Source organism: Melospiza georgiana, chromosome 9, assembly GCF_028018845.1.
Source record: "Melospiza georgiana isolate bMelGeo1 chromosome 9, bMelGeo1.pri, whole genome shotgun sequence".
In the NCBI taxonomy this organism is placed as follows: Eukaryota; Metazoa; Chordata; class Aves; order Passeriformes; family Passerellidae; genus Melospiza; species Melospiza georgiana.
The window spans coordinates 30,330,436-30,350,227 of record NC_080438.1 but is presented as its reverse complement, the minus strand read 5'-3'; the positions used below and the strand labels follow the sequence as shown (position 1 = coordinate 30,350,227).

The 19,792-nt window shown below is 52.4% G+C and overlaps 1 protein-coding gene across 2 annotated transcripts in view; it reads right to left on the bottom strand.

Moving 5' to 3' along the window:
• Positions 1–18,376, bottom strand: part of DNAJC6 (DnaJ heat shock protein family (Hsp40) member C6) — a 41,532-nt gene extending 23,156 nt beyond the window's left edge. The window contains exon 1 of one of the 2 annotated variants that reach the window (XM_058029745.1): positions 18,278–18,376. In XM_058029745.1, the coding sequence (XP_057885728.1) occupies positions 18,278–18,299 (22 nt within the window). In that variant the 5' untranslated portion in view covers positions 18,300–18,376. Of the gene's footprint in view, positions 1–9,457; positions 9,674–18,277 lie in introns of those variants that run through there. The other variant, XM_058029744.1, reaches the window with a different exon arrangement.
• Positions 18,377–19,792: the final 1,416 nt, after the last annotated feature.

Genomic DNA, 19,792 nt, shown 5'->3' with positions numbered 1-19,792 from the left:
TGAGCAAGAAATGGCTCCCACTGCCACGGGGCTGGGGTGGATGGGATGTTGGGAAGGATTTGTCCCCTGGGAGGGTGGGCAGGCCCTGGAATAGAATTCCCAGAGCAGCTGGGGCTGCCCCTGGATCCCTGCAGTGTCCAATGCCAGGTTGGACCATTCTGTGTTTAGAATAAACCTCCAACAGTCACCAAGCCCAGAATCACAGAATCCCAAAAATCACCAGAATCCCAAAATCACTGGGTTGGAAGAGACCTTCAAGATCATCAAGTCCAACCCAGCCCCAACACCTCAATTATCCCATGGCACCAAGTGCCACATCCAGGCTTTTTTTAAACACCATTCCAGAACTTTACCACCCTTTCTGTAAAAAACTTTTTCCTAAATTCCAACCTAAATTCCCCTTGGTGCAGCTCGAGGCTGTGTGCTCTGGTTGTGTCAGTGCTGCTGGAGAAAGAGCCCAGCCCCAGCTGAGCACAGGCACCTTCCAGGAGCTGTGAGAGTGATAAGGAAATACCAAACAGAGCAACAACCTCCTTCCAAAGCTGAAACATGTCAGCTGGGAGCCTTCCTGCCATGGTCCACCCTCAGCAGTGAGAGTTCAGCTGAGGGAGCCCCTGCTGACAGCACCAGCCTGGTGTTGGACAGGATGGGAGCTGGACACTGTGGAAATCCTAATTAAAGCACTTAAGTGCTGATTTTACAGAGGATCAGGAGATGGATGTGCAGCAGAACTTCCACTTCCAAGGCAGAGAGAGCTTTGGAAGAGAACAGTGATCCAGGGGAGCTCAGAGGGATGTGCTCAGTACTGGAGTAGCTGAGGGTGGCAAAACCATCAATGTCTGGATTAGCCAGGCCAGGAAACTCATTCCTACCCAGGGAAAGGGAAAGAAACCACAAATCCAGAAGGGAAACACCCCCTCCCTATCCCCTGCAGTGCCCCGAGCAGTGTTTGTGCTTATTCTCAAAAACCAAACACATTCAGACCAATCCTGCTTTCAGTGTGGGGCTTTGGAGGCAGAAATGGGAGAGTGGGACAGGTGTGACCTGGAGTGATGGGGACATTTTGGCACGTGCAGCCAGAGGTGCCCCAGAGTGACCAGAGCAGAGGGTCACACCCCCTGAGGGAGGTGCTGTGGCTGGAATCCCAGATTTGGAATCTCTCCCAGCAAAATCTGCATGGCTGGAGGCCCTGTCTGCCTGGGGAGGCCCCTGAGCAGCCCCCCAGAACCCCCCCAAGCACAGGACTGAATTCCAGCTCTCCTGAGAGCCCAGGGGGAGCCAGCCGACATTGAGCAGGCATTTCAGACTCTGTCAGTCTGGCTATTTGTGCTGATGAAGCAACTCTGAGCCTCGGAGAGGGGAGGTGCAAGGAGGCTGCCTGGAAATTGAGGCTCAGCAGAGAAGTGCTGCCTTTCCCAGGTCACTTAGCAGGAGTGAACAGACCCTTTCTGCCTGGAAAGGGCAGACAGAAAGCAGACATGAAGCCATGGGAAAGGAAGCAGGTTTCCCTCAGGCTGCCCAGATTTTGTGTAACAATATCTTCAGTGTCAAATGAGGGGGTTTATTTTTGCTCAGGGAGCTGCTGCCTGTGCTTTTGTTAGAGGTGAAGTGAGGAAGGATCTAAATATTCCCTGTTCCTCATCATGGAATCACAGACTGCTTTGGGATCTGAAAGACCATCTCATTCCACATAGAAAAGCATTAAATCCTCATCTCCCATCTTCCCAAAAAAAGAGGTTTGGGAGTTTTAAATCTCCTCTGAATTCTCTTCCAATGGTACCACAAGAGCCTGGCACTACAATGGAAAAATTTTTGTTTGTTCCTGTGTTTGTATCCCAAAATCCCCATTTCTAGATTTTTTTTTCTGCTTGTTGCAGCCTTCTCCTTCCCCACAAGGTATTTTCTGGGGGAAAGAAAGGGTTTTTGCTTGTTTTATCCCCTAAGATAAAGGTGGTGGCTGTCCTGTGCCTGGGCAGAAACGGCCCTTTTAAAGTTCCCTGCACTGAAAGGAGTCAAGCCACTGTTGTTGTGGCTTCAGCAACAAAGCCTGGATTGTTTTTAAGGAACACTCAGCAAAAAAAAAAAAAAAAGCTGTTTTTTGTGCCTCTCCCCCCCAGCAGGCAGCAGAGCTCACGTTCCTCCCCCAGGCAGCTCTCCCAGCACAGCCTGCCTCGTGTGGGACGTGCTTTCCCACCAGGCTGCAGGGAGCAAAGCCAGGCTGCCACAACTCCAGCATCACTCTGACATGGTTCCCACTCTGGGGAGGGTCTGCAGGGCAGGAGGAGCAGCCCTGCAGCAGCAATTCCTGCTACAGCAGGGTTGGAGCATCCTTTGAAGGGTTTCCCATGGCTGGAGGGGTGTTGGGTGCAGAGCAGAGACTCCACATCCCTGGGTACCCTCAGCATCCCCAGCTCCTGCTGTTCTCCACATCTTGCAGAGGATTGCAAAGAGGAATTTCACCTTCCCTGCCTGGGGAAGGGTGACAGGAACTCCTAAAAGCAAATCTCTGGGCAGTGGCTCCTCTGCATCCAGTGATAATCAATAGCTGAAATATTATCAAAATCAATATCAGAGACCTGAGGGCTTCACCTGCCAGCTGGGCTTGGAACAACCTGGCGTGGTGGAATGTGGGCTTGGATTGAGATTGGCTTCACAGTCCCTCCAACCCAAACCATCTGTGATTCTGTGGTTCTAACTGTGTTTTAAGGGCACAAAATCACATCCTGATACCCAAAACTTCCTTCCAGCACTCATCCTTCATCTGGACAGCTGAGCTTGACCACATTTAAGCCAAGACTAAACCATGGATGCTGTTATGGGCACTTGCATCCTGTCTTGGATCAGACACAGCCCAAGTGTCAGAATTACACCAGCGTTTCAACAGTCACTGGGTGATGATTTGGGAGAGAAATCACCACCAGCAGAGGCAACTAAAACAGTGATAAAGGGGCATTCACAGGGAAAACCTGCAGAAATCACTTGGGAAGTTCCTCAGACCCACACAGATCCCAAACACTGATTATTTTTTACCTAATTTTTTGCTACCAGTCCCATCTGTCTCCTCCTCCTCCTCCACTGTCCCAGATTCCTGGTAGAGTTAGGTTCCCTATGAGGCTGAGCACACTTAAAGTGTTATTCCATAAAAATAAGCAGCAAAGCATATGCAGAGCAGAAGAGTCTCTGCTCATTTGATAAAATGAGTGCTGAAACCCCCACGCCCAGGTTTCACTCATCCTGACACTTCCATTGTCCCAGGCTGCTCCAAGCCCCATCCTGGGACACTGCCAGGGATCCAGGACAGCCACAGCTGCTCTGGGCACCCTGTGCCAGGGCCTGCCCACCCTCACAGCCAGGAATTCCTTCCCAAAATCCATCCAACCCTTCCCTCTGGGATTTTCCAGATATTCCCCCTTCTCCTGTCACTCCAGGCCCTCATCCAAAGGGTAGAACCATGATTCTCTCCTAAGCAGACAATCATGAGGCACAGAAGCATCCCCAGCACTAAGATATCTTCAATAATTTATTCAGCTGAGCAGGGAGTTGTTGCTTATGAGGTTGTTGTTTGGGGTTTTTTTACTGCAGCTCTCCAGCAGTTCCATCCAGGCCTTTTGCCTGGAGGAAATGGAAAATGCCTCAAACAGGGGGAGGTTTAGGTTGGATATTGGGAAAATTTCTTCCCCAAAACTGTTGTCCAGCCCTGGCAGGAGACATCCCTGGAAGGAGTTAAAAGACCATTTAAAAGATGGTCTAAGAGGGCTTTTCCAACCTGAGCAAGTCCATAATTCTGTGTTTCTGTTGGACAACAAAGGGTCCCCAGCCTCCTGTGGGAAGCACTCAGAGCCTCTGGCAGCAAACTTTGGGGTAGAGAAATCAAGAACCTCTTTTTTGTTTTGCTGGGATAAAACTCCAGAACTAACATTGCATGAACCCAAGGTTTTTTATCCAAAGGTTTATTTGAGGCTGCTTAAATGCAAGCTTAATGGAAATAATTAAGGTTCTTCATGGAAAGAATTAAGGTTCACTCTTTCTGCTTTTGCTCAAGAAACAGAAACTGAGGAGTGCAGCTGGTACCAAAAACATGGAGGATTTCCATAAAGAGGGGGTTTTACTCCGTGTTTTCTTAGCAGAATAGCAATATTGAGAGGGGAGCGGGGGATTACTACCCAGTGCTTGCTAGATTTGTTTAATTTGTTAAAAATTTCCCCTCATGAAAGTCATCTTCAGGAAGGCCCGACAGCGAGCCACCAGGCCGGAGCGTGAAATGTGTCTGTGGAGTTGAGGGACATTCTCCGTGCTTCTCCCCCCTGTCAAAACAACTGAGAAAAGACAAAACTCCTGCCAACACCCCATCGTTCAAGTGTCCAAAACACACCAAGCAAACAAAGGAGCCATTAAACAGAACCTCCCCATTTGAAAAGGCAGCGAGGGGGGAACACAGGCCAACATTGTCCGGCCAGGCCTTTGTCCCCGTGCCAGTGACATGGAGATGTCTCTCTTCTGACTCAGAGACAAGGAATCACCAGAGCACAAGACATTATGTTTGCAAGTGTAAAACAGCTCAAGAAATCTCAATTTCACCGCTTGCAGTTTCTTTCAGAGGCTTTTTCTTGGTGGTTATTCTGCCTGAGGAAGCACAGAGCACAAGCAAGTCCATGCCCCAACCCTTTAAAAGCTCTTTTCTATCTTATCTAGATCATAAACACCACAGAGCAGCACAGAAAGGGTTTTTTCCTTTCATAACAACTATCCTCACTGTTACTTTTGCATCTTATTTCCTAGAACCTCTTCTTTCAATGCTCAGCCAGCTGCTAAGAAAGCAGAATTGAATGCCACAGCAAAAACCCAAATAAATTGGCTTCTTCAAAATTCTGCCTGGTTCTCATCTTGAGAGCACTTGCAGCAACTTAAAAAAGGAAGAGACAGAAGCAGCTCTGGGTAGATGCCTTTCTTGGAATCTGGTTTTATAACTCGTGGTGTTTTGTGTCCTGTGAGGTTCAGCTCAGGTCTCTCTTTGAACCTCCTCTCATCCATTTCCAAACCTCTATCTCAAGTTGGGGAATTTGCAGGAGGGAATTGGGAATTGTTCCTGTGAGGGTGGGCAGGCCCTGGCACAGGCTGCCCAGAGAAATTAGAAGTGTCCAAGGCCAGGCTGGATGGGGTTTGGAGCACCCTGGGACAGTGGGAGGTGCCCCATGGCAGGGTGACACTGGATGAGTTTTAAGGTCCTTTCCATCCCAAACCATTCCAGGATTCTGTTCAGGACTCAGCTGACCCCTCTGTGCCAGCTCTCTGCCATCCATGAGGAGCTCCAGCCTTCCAGCAGCAACCCTGTGCTTCTGCCTCCTGGCTTTTGCTTCTTTTCACTCTGAGCAACACCAGTCCAAAAAAAAAAATATTAAGCCAATAATCAGGAGCACTTGGGAGTTGGAGCAAAGCTGCAGCCACTGATTATTTTCCTCGCAGAAGGTGTTTATGAGGCTGCAAATCTGCATTAGGAGAGGATGCTTGAAGATCTAATACTTTGCATTAGTCTAAGGAAATTAATAGAAAAACCAAACTGGAGCCCAGTTGCTCAGCTCATGGGAGTTGGTGACAGCAAACACAGACCTGTTAGTGAAACCAGCAGCAATTTGCCCCAGAAGTGCCAGTGCTTTGCCTCCAGCACAAATCCTCAGCCATCCAACATGTGGAATTGCTCACTGGTGACCCACACACAAATATTCCACAGAGCAAAGCGCATTTCCCTGTGCCCAGGTGCAGAAGAAATCCAATATGAGGGGAAAGAAAAGAAAGGTTTGATTGTTCAGCTTTTTAACTTGGTTGGAAAAGCTCTTTAACTGCAGCAGAGCTGTGGCAGCAGGAGCTGGGCAGTGCCTGTCCCAGTCCCCCTGTCCTGGGGGCAATTTGGGCCCCTCAGGATAAGGACATGGAGGGGCTGGAGAGTGTCCAGGGAAGGGAATAGAGCTGGGAAGGGTCTGGAGAACCAGGAGAGGCTGAGGGAGCTGGGCAGGGGCTGCAGAATCCCTGAGGGAGCTGGAAGGGGCTGCAGAATCCCTGAGGGAGCTGGAAGGGGCTGCAGAATCCCTGAGGAGCCGGGCAGGGGCTGCAGAATCCCTGAGGAGCTGGGCAGGGGCTGCAGAATCCCTGAGGAGCCGGGCAGGGGCTGCAGAATCCCTGAGGAGCTGGGCAGGGGCTGCAGAATCCCTGAGGAGCCGGGCAAGGGCTCAGCCTGGAGCAAAGGAGGCTCAGGGGCCCTTGTGGCTCTGCACAGCTCCTGACAGGAGGGGTTTGGGATCTGCTCCAGGGAACAGGGACAGGAGCAGAGGGAACGGCCTCAAGTTACACCAGAGAAGACTTAGGTTGGATATTTCGCAAAATTTCTTCATTGAAAGGTTCTCCAGCCCTGGCACAGCTGCCCAGGGCAGGGGTGGAATCCCCATCCCTGGAGGGATTTAAAATCCCTGTGGCTGTGGCACTTGGGGACATGGACAGTGCTGGCCTCAGTATGGTTGGACTGGGTGACCTGAGAGAACTTTTCCAGACCTAATGATTCCATGGTTGTCTGTTCTGCTCCCCACAAGACAGACAGACAGACAAACCAGTGTCCCAGTGTCCCCCATCACTGGTGGCACTGGGTTCTCCCCCAGACTGTTCCCCTCCCCACTGCAAACAGCAGCTGCTCTGCCCCACAGGAAACCGTCACTGAAAATCAGGGGAAAAAAGAAAAAAGGACATAACGAGCTTGGATATGGCCAAGGCAACTCAAAGGTTTCACCTTCAGGGTCTGACACTGAATTCCACAGACAAGAGATCCCCCTGTCCCACCAAAACCCAGCAGCACAGTCTTTTCCCTAAGATGGATTTTACCCCACCCTTCTCCTTCCTGAGGAATTCAGATCTCTTTTCCCACCTGAATTATTCTCAAGCACTGCCCACCTTGGGAGTTTCAACTCTGGCATCATTGGGAGGAGAGTGAAATATTTATATTACCAGTATTTTCTCTACTTAAACAAAAAAGAAATGCACAGAATGTGAGTGGTGTTTTTTCCTTGTTCCTATTAAGCCAAAATCCCAAGCACCTCATTCTCCTGTCTGTGTCTTACACTGCTCCCTAATCCTTGTCCCCAATTATCCATCTGCAGCCTGTGTGAAAGATAAATCATGTCCCCCAGTCCAGGAGCAACTTCAATCACCAAATCACTCAGAATCACAAGCACACCTGAGGGGTGGATTTGGTTCTTTAAGCTGCTGTAATTTCATAGTTGGCAAAGAAAAATGGCTTTGCAGCGAGCTGGGAGAAATTAGGAATTTATCAGCCTGAAGTGCTCAGATGAACAAGAGAGATACAAGTGTGGGGTTTGGGTTTGGAACAGAGCATCACAAGCAACACACAAAATTTTAAAATTTTGTTTTGGAAAAACCACCAAACAGTCCCTATTAAATAAAGAGGTTATTTAAAAAATAATCTATAAATGCAATTCAAGGGCTACATTAAGACCTGAGGCTTTTTGCTGCTCAAGTGCCAGGTGTGTTGTTCAGAGCACCTGTAAAATTGAGGCAGGGAGAGTGAACTGAAAGGAGAAAACTCTGGCTGAGACAGATCCCTTAAAAATCAGCTCCCAAATCCCAGAGCCAGCCCATGTGTTTGGGAAGAACATCCTGGAAACTGGTAGAGGCCATTAATACAATTTAATGCTCTGGGCTAGAATCAGAGGAGCTGCAGAGTGGAAATGGCTGAATATTGCAGAAAACCTGTAAATAAAGGCATTGTCTGGCTGCCCATGAGCAGGGGTTTTTTGTTTGGTTTTTTTTTTTTTTTTTTTTTTTTTTTTTTTGCTCAGCAAAAGCAGAGAACCAAATTGAGCTGCACTCAAATGACAGCCCAGGACGAGGCTGGAGAGGAGCCCCACACCTGCCTGGAAGCCACCACCACCTCCCACTGCCCCTCTGCCTCTGCTCCCTGGCCTGGCAGGAAATTCATCCAATTCATCCAGGCAAGGGCCTTGATGATAGACATTAACCTGCCTGCAGCATCTCACCATCCCAGCAGCTGCCAGGACCCAAATCACTCCAACACAGCAGCCCACTGTGAGTAAGGATCTGCTGGCACAGCCTGTGATTATGAGCAATTGCAGCAGAGATGTTGTAGCAGCAAATTCAGAGATGTTTCTGAAGTTTGGGAGTAAAGTAAGTTAGAGAAAAACAAACACCAGCCTTAAAGAAGGCTTGGAAGCAAATTCAGAAGGCAAAGGGGAAGAGGAAAACATGACTGAAAGTGTTCAAGGAGGTGGGGCAGGGCTGGAGCAACCTGGGACAGTGGGAGGTGTCCCTGCCCATGGCAGGGGTGGCACTTTAAGGTCCCTTTAACCCAAACCATTCTGGGATTTTATGATTCTTGTTACATCAGAAAAAATGGGGGGAAAAAATCAAGGATAAGGCTCTCCCTGCCCAAGCCCAGCCATGGCTCATTAGGGTTTTTTTCCCTCAAAAAGAGGTTACCAGGTTAAGAAAAGAGGCTGTATCTGAAGTGCTTGTGGGGTGCCTGTGGCCCAGCCCTGTCCCTCCTGGAACAGTGCAGGTGTTTTCCTTGGGAATTACAGTGATGGGCCAAGCAGTAAAGGGTTCAAATGGAAAGAGGGGAAATTTGGGTCAGATTTACAGAAGGAATTGTTCCAGTGAGGGTGGGCAGGCCCTGGCACTGGTGCCCAGAGCAGCTGTGGCTGCCCCTGGATCTCTGGCAGTGCCCAAGGCCAGGCTGGAGCACCCATGGCAGGGTTGGAATGGGATGAGATTTCAGGTCCTTCCAACTCAAACCATTCCATGACTCTGTGATTCCGTGCTGCAAGACCACCCTGTCATGGGTGGCCATGAACGTGGTCCCTCCCGAACACCCAGGGTGTTTCCCTGCACCACTCTGGGCTCCACAAGTTCCTGCAAAGGCTGTGGATGCTCCTGGAGGTGGGCACAGGTGAGGAACCAGAACCAGAGGCGTCCCTTCAAAGCACGGCCACTCTCCCCACTCCTGGTTAGCCAGGCAAATTTGAACCTTTTGAGGTGAAGAGCTCTCTATCCCATTACCAGCCATAAAGACCATCTGCTCCCTTACTCCCTGATTAAAATAAAATGGTGCGCGCCGCACATCATCCATCAGAATTAATCCAACTCACTTTGATGAGTGCCTTTTAGCGGGGTGGGGGGGAGGAAAAAACCCAAAACCTCAGGACAATTCCGGGCATCCAACCCGCGGTGGGGAGGGGGACAGATCCCAGAGAGCGCTCCATCCATTTTCCCTCACGCCTCGCACGCTTCATCCGCGGGCGCGGGGGGCTCAGGAGGCAGCCCCGAGCAGGCTGCGGCGCTGCCCGCCTCCATCCCGGCGCGCCCGGACAAAGGGCCGCTATTGTCCCCGCGGCCCCGGAGCCCCGCCGGCAGCGGCCCCGCGCCCGCCCCGCCGTACCTGAGCTGTCCATGGTGCTGCCGCCGCCGTCGGCGCGGGGCTGCGGCTGCTGCTGCTGCTGCTGCCGCCCGGGGCTCCGGCCGGGCCCCGCGCCGGCCCCGCCGCGCTCAGCGCCGCTGTCCACGAGCTGCAAGGATTCATAGCCGTCACTGCCGGGCTTTTTGCGGTAGCTCCCGAGCAGGCTCATGGGCGAGCCGGGCGGGCGAGCGGCTCCGGCGCCGCGGCCGGGAGGGAGGAGGGATGGAGGAGGGATGGAGGCACGGAGGGAGGGCACGGCGAGCGCTCCGGCCGCCCCGAGGGGAGGGGAAGGGAGGGGAAGGGAGGGGAAGGGCGGGCCCGCCGCCGCCGGAAGCGGGCGGGGAGGACGCGGCGGCGGGAGCGTCCCGGGGCTGCGAGCCCGGCGGCGGCTGCTGCCAGCCCCGAGCGCTGCCGCCGCGCCCGTTCCTCCTCCCGGCCCTGCCTGCTGGCTCGGAGCCCTCTCCTCCCGCCGCCCCGGGGCTGCGTGCGGGCTCCGGCAGCGCCGAGCGACGCCGAGATGTCGGTGGCACGGCTCGGCAAGGCGCGGTCCTGCCAAGGTCACCGCCTCCGGGGCTGAGGCTGCCCGCTCTGCAGCCCGCGGGAGGAGAGGTGGCACAGCACCTCTGCACCGAGCCCCAAAACCCTGAGGAGCATCCCTGGGCCGCTGGAGCGCCCGGCTGGGCGTGGGTGCCGCCCCAGCAGCTGATCCCGGTGGGATGATGGGCCGGCATCCCAAACCTGGCTTGTGCCACCGCTGCTCCGGCTCCCGGCAGTGCCACCGACTGCTAAAGCCGTTTTTGTTGTTGTCACCCGTCTATTTTTAGCTGTTCCCATGAAAACAGACTCGGGAGCAAGCAGAGCGTGGCCCTGAGCGAGTGATGAGCTGTGCCTTGCTCAGTTGCAGTTTTCAGCCAGGCCTTGAACATCCTAATTTCATTTTGCACGGAACAGAGGAACCCAGGGATGCTCCAAAGGAAATGAGCACTATTAAACTCTTCTAAGTGGATTTCTTTGTAATTTAAGGAAAACCAAAGGCAAAAGGAAGCCCTAACAAACAGGCACGAGCGTGCCTTTGATCTCCAGCAGAAAGGAAAGTTCTCTGCTCAGAAATTAGCCCAGCTTTGTTTCTAAAGCAAAGACATCAATAAGCAAGGCCAGGCTGGACAGGGCTTGGAGCCACCTGGGAAGGAGGAAGGTGACCCTGCCATGGCAAGGGGTGGGCCTGGATGAACCCTGAGTTCCCTCCCAACCCAAATAATTCTGGGATTCTCTGATTCCAATAATTTGTGTAGCAACACCCAAACCTTGAGGTATCGCTGGCACCTGGCTGAAATTTCCCTGCTGAACTTTCCTCTGGGGCAGCAGACATCTGCTCCAGCCCTACCTTGTCATGTGCTGTTGTTTATGTAACCCCTGAGATTTCACGGCACGGAGCAGACAAGGTACATCTGTGACCCAGAACTTCCCCAGAAAAACCCCGGCAGATTTACAAGCAGCAAACCAAAACTGAGCTGACCTGACACGAGCAGCTCCCTGCCAGCCGCAGGAACAGCCTGAACTCAGGGCTGGGGTTGTGGTTTCTACCCCCTCCATGCTTTGGTCTGTGTGGAGCAATTCGTGGATTGCAACACGGACCAGCAGGAATGGGCCCCTCCCTCTTGGCACCCACAAGCAGCAGGTTAATAAAATTAAAAATAAACATGTTTTCTGAGCCATTTTGTGTATTCTGAGCAGCCTGGGCTAGTGGGAGGTGTCCCTGCCCATGGCAGAGAGTTGGAACAAGGTGGTTTTGAAGGTTCTTTCCAACCCAAGCCATTCCAGGATTCCATGATCTTCGCTAGGGATCACATCTGTCAACCTCTCCTGCTCAGTCTAGGACAAAATGATTCCTGTGCTCTGGGATAAAAATGGGAAATCTGTGGAGGTGAATTTTCATTTGTTTTGCTTGCTCAGGTAAAGCCCAAACACATCAAAACAGGTGGAGGAGAAACCTGGCATGACACAAACCCTGCAGAGCCTAAAACCCATCACTGTGGTGTCCACCTGTGCCCATCAGCTCCAGAGGCTCAGCTTGGACAAAATTCCATGTTCTCAATAAAAATGAAAATTCCATATTCTCAATAATCCAGCAGCCACTCCCTCACTGCTGAGCAGCCAAGGTCTGGCTGCCTCAGCTATTTTTTTAGGGAAAAAAACCCAAAAATTGCTCCCTCTGGTTGAATCTGTTGTTAATTCCTTTCCTTGTCTGAGGTTTTGGGGGATCACAGAGGAATCACCACCACAGCCTGGAAAAGGGGGTTCTATAAAGCACAAAAGGACAGAGCAGCCACTCCAGGGAATCTTGGGGCACAGAGGGAGGAGGAAACAACCTCAAAGTCCCACCCTTGCTTGTACAAACTCAAGGATTAGGGAATCCTGTGGGTTCAGGTGAAGCTGCACTCTTCCAGCAGGAAGTTTAGCTGAAAAGAGCATATAAAATAATATTCTCCTCTCTCTCCCTTCTCCCTGTAAGCTGGGCTAAAGCAGGGCCATGTGGTTTCTCTGGATTTTGGAGAACTACAGTATAAAAATGCTATAACAACCAAAAAGCCAACCAAAATCGAATAATTTTGAATTGCACATTACTTTCAAAGCTGAAAAGGAAGGGAGTGAGCCCCTCAGAAATATTCATTTATTGAGCAGTGGCTGGTGACAGATCTGAGGGGCAAGGCTGGCAGGGGCCACGAGGGCTGGGGAGGTACTAAGGACATGCTAAGGAGGATTTCATGTTGCTCAAGCCTCAAGAGATACAAACCCTCCCTGTTCCTGACCTTGGGAAAAATTGATTTGCCAAACTCTGACTGTTTTTCTCTGTCTGGGTTTTTTGCAGCCTCTCCTGGATAAAGTCTCTCTTTGTGGCTGTAACCAAGCCCCCACCGTCCTGAGGTGCAATTCCATTTTCTGCCCCTCTCCTCCCATCAGCTGAGCAGCTCAGGTGAAATATTACACCCTGAATTCTCCAGGAGCACAATTCATCTGGGGAGTGCTGTTAGAATTGCAAATAGAGCTTGAAAATTAATTGAACACCTGGAGCGATACCTTTAAAACCCCCCGTACCAAACATTTGTTCTGGAGTTCTCTTCTGGGGATGCTGAATTCCCCCTGCACAAAGGGGAGTTGTGGCCATGCCCAGGTGTGGAGGCACAGAATCACAGGGTCATGGAATGGTTTGGGTTGGGAGGGACCTCAGAGTTCACCTGCCAGGGCAGGGACACTCCCAGCAGTGACCTGCAGAACAGGGATCACCTTTCCTGTCCTCTCACCTGGGCTCGTCCATGCCTTGGGCAGTGCCAGCAGCATCCATCCCTGCCTCAGGTTGGAAATGGGGCTGCGTGTTCTATCTGTCAGAGGTGGGGCAGTTATCTCTGTTCATTGGGCAGTTTTCTTTATTTCTTCCACAACCAATCCTCCCTCCAGGAGATCTCTGTTGTTCATGGGCCATTAATTATTAATTATCTTCTGTCCATGGCCAGTGAGTGTCCCTGCATGGCTGATCCAATCCCATCATCCCATGGGGAGATGCTCCACCCAGGGGAGGAGCCAAGCATTCCTACCTGGGTACAATCTGAGGTTTGGGACAACAGAAACAGCCTTTGCCCCCTGCATTCCCAGAGGAGCCCAGGCCCATCTCCAGCAGCCCTGGAGCTGCAGAGGAAAACTCCCCCCTTGTGCAGGATCCCTGCTGCAGCAGAGCCACAGCTGGCACTGCAGGAGGGCTGAGCCCCCATGGGATGGGACTGTGCCACCACCATGGCATGGGACTGTGCCACCACCATGGCATGGGACTGTGCCACCACCCTGACACAGGGGTCAGCTCCTGTTCTCACTCTGGCAGTGGTTTTTATTCTTTTCTTTTTGTACTATTGCATTTGTATTTTTAATTTTCCTGGTAAATAACTGTTATTCCCATTCCCACATCTTTACTTAAGAGCCCATTATTTTCAAAATCGTAATAATTTGGAGGGTGGGGATTTCCATTCTCCATTTCATGGGAGGCTCCTGCCCTCCTTAGCAGACACCTGTCTGGTCAAACCATGACAATCCCCCTGTGCTGCTCTGGGAATGTGGCAGCAGAACAGCCCCAGGATGTGGCTCCAGAGCCAGGAATTCCATCTCCAACAGTTTCCAGACCTGTGCTGGGATAAACCAGTGGGGTTTGGCCTGGAGCTGGGGATGGCCACGTGGTTCCTCCCTGTGGACCGGGGAATGGTGTCCCAGCCTTGTGACAGCAGAGCGCATTCCCAGGGTGGGATGTGATGTTCCAGGGAAAATCTGGGATGGTTTGTGGGGATCCAGGTGGAGAAAGGGGTATCAAATGATCCAACCCCTTCTTAACCCCCTCGACGTTCAGCAATTCCAAAGTGGCTCTGCCTGTCCCGTTCATCTCTAACAAAAAGCAAAGGGGGTTCTGAGATGGTCTGGGCTGGGTTTAAATGTTAAACTCGATTTAACCTTCAGCAAAGGAAGCCTTGAGCCTTTGCTGCAGTGAAAGCCAGCCCAGTTCTCAGGGCCTGGCTACAGCTGAGTGCTCCCTCTGAGGATGCTCTGGATGACACAGGATGTGACAAAATTTCAACCCTCAATATCTTTTTCCCCCTCCTTTCCTCCCTGTGAGAGCACACCCATTTACCACCCTGCTGTGTCAGCACATCTTTCATTCCTTGCCTTTCAGTCTTGTTAAAAAGCTGTCAGGGATGATCCACAATTTACTCATCCCAGCCCAGGACTTGGTTTGGGAGCGTTCAAGGCTTTGCCTGGCTCCTCAGGCATGCTGAGCTGCAGAGCTGCCTGCCAAGGGCTGCTGTAGCTGCTAAAAACATCCATGGCTCACAAAGGAAGAGGAGAAAGGGATGGGAAGTGGATCTATAAGAGGCCATTAAATAGGAAATGCTGGCTCAGGAAGTCCCCAGCCTGCAAAATGTTGGAAAATCAGAGGCAGCACAGCCATTCACCATCAGGTATTTTGGTAAAAATCAGATATTTTGTGGCCTAACTGTTGTTTGTTCATCATTTCCCATTCACTGTGAGGTAAGTGGTTAAACCCTGAGGAAAATCTGGGCACTGGGTGCTGTCTGCACTGGAAAATGGCTGGTGGGGAAAACAGGGAGGAAAATTATACAACCAAGTGTCATCCTGGGGTTGCATCAGCTGCAGCTGCTGAGCTCAGGGTCAGGCCCCAGCAGCAGAGAACTCCATGGGAATGGCCAGGACATGGTCTCAGGTAGCTCTGAGCCCTCAGGGAAATCAGATTTTCCATGAAAACTCAGGGAGATCACAGCTGGGGCTGCCATCCCTTCCCCAGGAGGGACAGGGTGAGGTTTTCCTGAGGGGGAATGGTGTGTTCTCACTCCAGGCATCACTGGGATGGATTTTCCTGGGTGGATATTTAAGAGAGGCCCTGGGCAGGAAGATACAGAAGGCTCTGGTAGCACAGGAAAGTTGGCCAGAAATAACACAACCCCATTGATGTGGTTCTACCTCCTGCCAGAATTTAGGTTTTTACCTAAAACTAACAGGAAAAATGATATTATTACAGCTTTGCTACTCTGGCTGATATCAAATATTCTGAAATTGTATTTGTCACAGCTTGTGGTGACTTACAGGTTCTGGCTGAGGCAGTTTGGGTTCAGGTTTGTAAATGAGCATCACTTCCAAAGGGTTCCTCCAGCAGACCCCACAGGGCTGCTCGTGCTCCCTGCCACATCCTGGTATTAATCCATGTGTGCTCTGAGCTTTGGGGTGTTGGTCAAGGCACAGACACCCAGTTTGGTGTGGGAATGGATTTCAACTGGCACAGGGTGCCCAGAGCAGCTGTGGCTGCCCCTGCATCACTGGAGTGTCCCAGGCCAGGCTGGAGCAGCCTGGGACAGTGGGAGGTGTCCCTGCCATGGCAGGGGTGGCACTGGGTGGGCTTTGAGCCCTTCCAACCCAAACCATTCCAGAATTCCATGGCTTTGGATGAAAATTCAGCCTGAGGGCATCCTTGGGGACACCCCAGCCAGGGATCAGGCTGGGATTGTCCCTCTCTCTTCTCCTGGGGTCCATTTCCACCAGGACAGGTGACAAACCCCCTCTGAGCACTGGGTGGGTTCCTCAGGGTCATCCCATTGGGAATGCTCTCCTGGCGTGTCCCCAAGACCCAAATCCATGGAAAACCCTGTGGGCACAGAGCTGGAGAGTGCTGACTCAGCTCTGAGCCACAAAACTCTGAAATAACGCACTGGGAGCTCTGTGGGGACCCAAACCCTTCCCAAAGCTGGCAGGGGGGGAAGGAATGCCAGGAGGGAATGGGGGAGAGCCTGGTGCACCCCACCCCTCACAGACACTGGGGAAACATCTGCTGCAGGAGAGCAACCTGCGCTTCCTGCAAAGTTTTCCATGAAAACTCTCACTTGGAAAAGGAACTCAAATGGTTTTTAGGATCTTTTCTTTTTTGCTTCCAATCATGATCTGGAGAAGTGAATAAATTCAAATTTTCCTGCATGGCAAAAGTTCCATTTCAGAGGATTTGGAACAAATCCTGCCCCTGGTCTCAGTCTCCCTGCCTGATTTTGCCCTGCACCCCCAATTTCTCCATCTCTCCCTTTCCCAGCCTTAATTCAGGGATCTAAATTCCCATCCTTATTATTTCTGGCTGCTGAGGACAAGGAGTTATTCAAGAGAAAGAAATCCATATGTTGTTTGTGTCCATCACGCAGGGCCTCATCCACTTTTGGGACTGTGGGAGCTCATAAAATACTGTTTCTAGCTTGGTATAATGATATTTAAAATTGTAATAAATACTAAACCCCTTGTAAAAACATTAACATCATAGAATTATTAGTGGGAACCATTAATTATTTATCATTTCATATAAATTATAAATTTATATTTTATATATAAATATATAATATAAGTATAATTATATTTCCCTATTTATGGCACTTTAATTGGAGAGTTTCCCACGGCTGCTTTATGCACCCCTGAAGAAGCATCTATAATCCCATTTTTATGGGATTTACATCATCTCTGCCTGCTACATCCACAGAAATCTGTATTTCCAGGCTGTGTTCCCAAAAATCTGGGAGCTGGGGGCAGCTCCAGTGGTTTTTAGAGGTTTCCTGATCCCTGGAGCTCGGGCAGGGCTGGATTAATGGTCGGACTCGATGATCTCAGAGGGCTTTTCCCACCTGGATGATTTGGGGATTCTGGGAGAGGGGCAGCCCCCTCTTTGAGTCGGGATGTTTGCCATGGATGATTTGCATCCTTTGGCTCATCCCTGTTGTGGTGCCGATCCCAATTCCCTTCCCAAAGGGAATTCCAGCCCCTGAGCAGGGCCGGGTGTGTGCCTGGGGGGGTTGAGCCCCAAAATCCCAACTCCCACCCCAAAACCTGCCTGGCACCTCCTAGACTCTCCCTGCTACAATCCCCCTTCTCCCAGAGCTTTTCCCAGCGGAGCAGGAGGGATTGGAGCAAATCCTGCCCCAAACCTGCGGCTCCGGGCCGGGATTAGGCTGCGCCGGGGATTAGTTGGGTCAGCAATTCAGAGCCCGGCTCAAGGACAAAGCCGGTGCCTCCTTAAGGGCTGCAGCCTCTCCAAAATGCTGCATCCCTGGGCCCGGAGCGTTCCCGGGATGCAAACAAGGCGGCTGTGCCACGGCTGGCTAAATTTAGCGGCACCGGTGTTGCCGTCACGCCGCCTGTGCCGCCGGAATCGCTCCCAACGCTGCCTTTAAGGGGATTTATTTTATTTTTTTCTCTCTCTCTCTTCTCAGGGAAAGGCTATGACTAAGAGAAATCCACATTTGGAGGGATGGCAGAAGATGGAGGCCCTGGTCCAGCTGCGGAGGGAGAATGAAGTCGGGAGTTTGCAGACCTGAGGGTTCGCCCAAAACATTCCTCACCCTCCTCCTCCTCCTCCTCCTCCTCTCTCTCCCTCTCCTCCTTCCTCCTCTCTCCCCGGCAGTATCCAAAACAAGACTACGATAATGACAGGCACAGGCACAGCAGCCAGACGGGAATGATGGGCTGTTTTCCAGCCGTGGGGGGATCAACACCTACCTGGAGCCGTGGGGAGCCCCGTCCCCTCCGGGAGTGCCCGCCCGGGGCTGCCTCAGCAGCGCCGAAGCCGAGGCGGCGATGCCCGCATTTACCTACGGATCTCGGCTATTTTTTGGCCCGAAATAGGGATTTTTTTTTTAAAGGCAATGCAGCCCTGTGTTTGCCTCGGCACAGCAGAGGGGGGGTTGAAGGTCAGCTTCCCGCGGGATTGGCAGGGAAAGGCCGGGATCAGCATTGGATGGCAGCGTTCGTGCGCTGCCATCGCCGCCGATGCCCCTCCTGCGGCAGGTCCGGCTCCGGCCGCGGAGCAGCCACACTTGTGATTTTAAACGGGAAAATCCCCTTCTCTCCATTCCGTACGCCCGCAGAGCTCCCGGGCAGCCCTGAAAGCGCAACCCCGAATTTTGGGGTGCCGCAGGAGGTGTCCGAGCTCCTGGCGGGCACCGCGGGGCCGGCGCAGCCCGGGGGTGTCCAGCACCCCATTGCCAGGTGCCCATCCCCAAATCCCGGCTCCTCGCCCTCCCTGCCCGGCCGGGCACTTTCGGGTGCCATCCCTTCCCTGTCCCCTGTTACATAACCGGCTGCAAAGCGGGGAACCCTCCCCATCCCGGGATGCCAGCTGCCTTCCCAATTACTCAGCACAAACGGGCCCTGCACAACACCCCCAATTTCCTCGCGTTCCCTCTCCCCGCCGTTGCCCGAGCCCCGGTGCGGTTTCCTTACCTGGCTGCTCGGGGCCGTGCATGCTGCGGGGCTGCGGGAGCGGTGCCGAGCGTGTCCCGTGTCCCGTGTCCCGTGGCCCGGCTCCGGCGGCGGGGCCGCTCCGGCCCGCCCGGGGCGCTGCTGCCGCCGCCGCTGCTGCGAGCTGCGTGCCGCTCCCGGGTTATTTTGGGGATTACAGACACTCAGCGAGGGATGGGGATGGAGGCAGACATATCACACCGTCTAAAATGTGGCCTGGAGTGGGATCTGGAGTCTGCGGCGCAAGCCTCACCAGGGGTTTTTCTGTTTGTTTTCCTTGGGTTTTTTTTTCTTTCCCTTGACTGCGTGCTATTCTATTTTTCTTTTTTTCCCCCCGTTTTCCTTGCTCTTTTTTCCCCCCCTCTTTTCCTCGTTTCTTTTTTTTTCTTTTCCTCATCGTTTTATTTTTTCCCCATTTTCCTGTGTGGTTTCTTTTTCCTTTTCCTTGCTTTTTCTTTTTTTCCCTTGATTTTTTTTTTTTTTTCTGGAGAATGCTAAATGCTGCTGGATTGTCCCCAGCAGGGATGTCACTTGTCCAAGCTTTGAAGCCCCGGGGATGGGGCTGACCCAGGCACACCTGGGGCACTTCCCAGGGCACCAGGCAGACAAACACTTCAGTGATGCTGTAAACAAATATTTGCAGTCACGGAATCATTTGGGCTGGAAAAATCCTCTCAGATCATCGAGCCCAGCCATGCCCAGCACTGCCAAGGCCACCACTGCCCCATGTCCCCAAGTGCCACATCCACAGGGGTTTTAAATCCCTCTAGGGGTTGGGACTCATCCACCCGGGGCTGGACAACCCTTTCCGTGAAGAAATGTTCCCGAATGTCCAACCTGAGCGTCCCCGGTGCAATTTGAGGCCGTTTCCTTTTGCTTTCCGCTCCAGCGGGGCTGGGGTCAGGCTGTGGGGTGGGGACGTGTCCCCTGTGCCCTCCCAGCTCCCCCGGTGGCACTGGGGGAAGCCAAGCCTTTGATCCCAGCTGGATTCTGGCTCACATTCCTCTGCTTTTTCACCTCCCAGCTTTTGTTTTCAGACCGAGTTCATATTCCAGCTTACGCTGATATTTTTCCTCCTCGGGTTTCTCTGCCCGCACGTCCCCGCTCCGCCTGCGGGTTGTCACGACCCTGGATCGCGACATCCGCCCGGCCCGCCGGGGCTCTCCCCCACCTCCCCGGCAGCAGATTCCCGGTTTATCACCTTGTTTTCCCTCTCTCCGAACCTTCCCGAGGCTCTGCTCCCTCCAAACTGGGAGTGCCCCGAGCTGATACTCGAACGACAGCAACGAGCGAACTGGTGGCACTGGGAGGAGGCTCTGCAGCTCTGGGAGCTCAATTCCCAATTCCCTGTTCCCAATTCCCAGTTCCCAATCCCCAGTTCCCAATTCCCAATTCCCTGTTCCCAATTCCCAGTTCCCAATTCCCAGTTCCCTGTTCCCAATCCCCAGTTCCCAATCCCCAGTTCTCAATTCCCAATTCCCAATTCTCAGTTCCCAG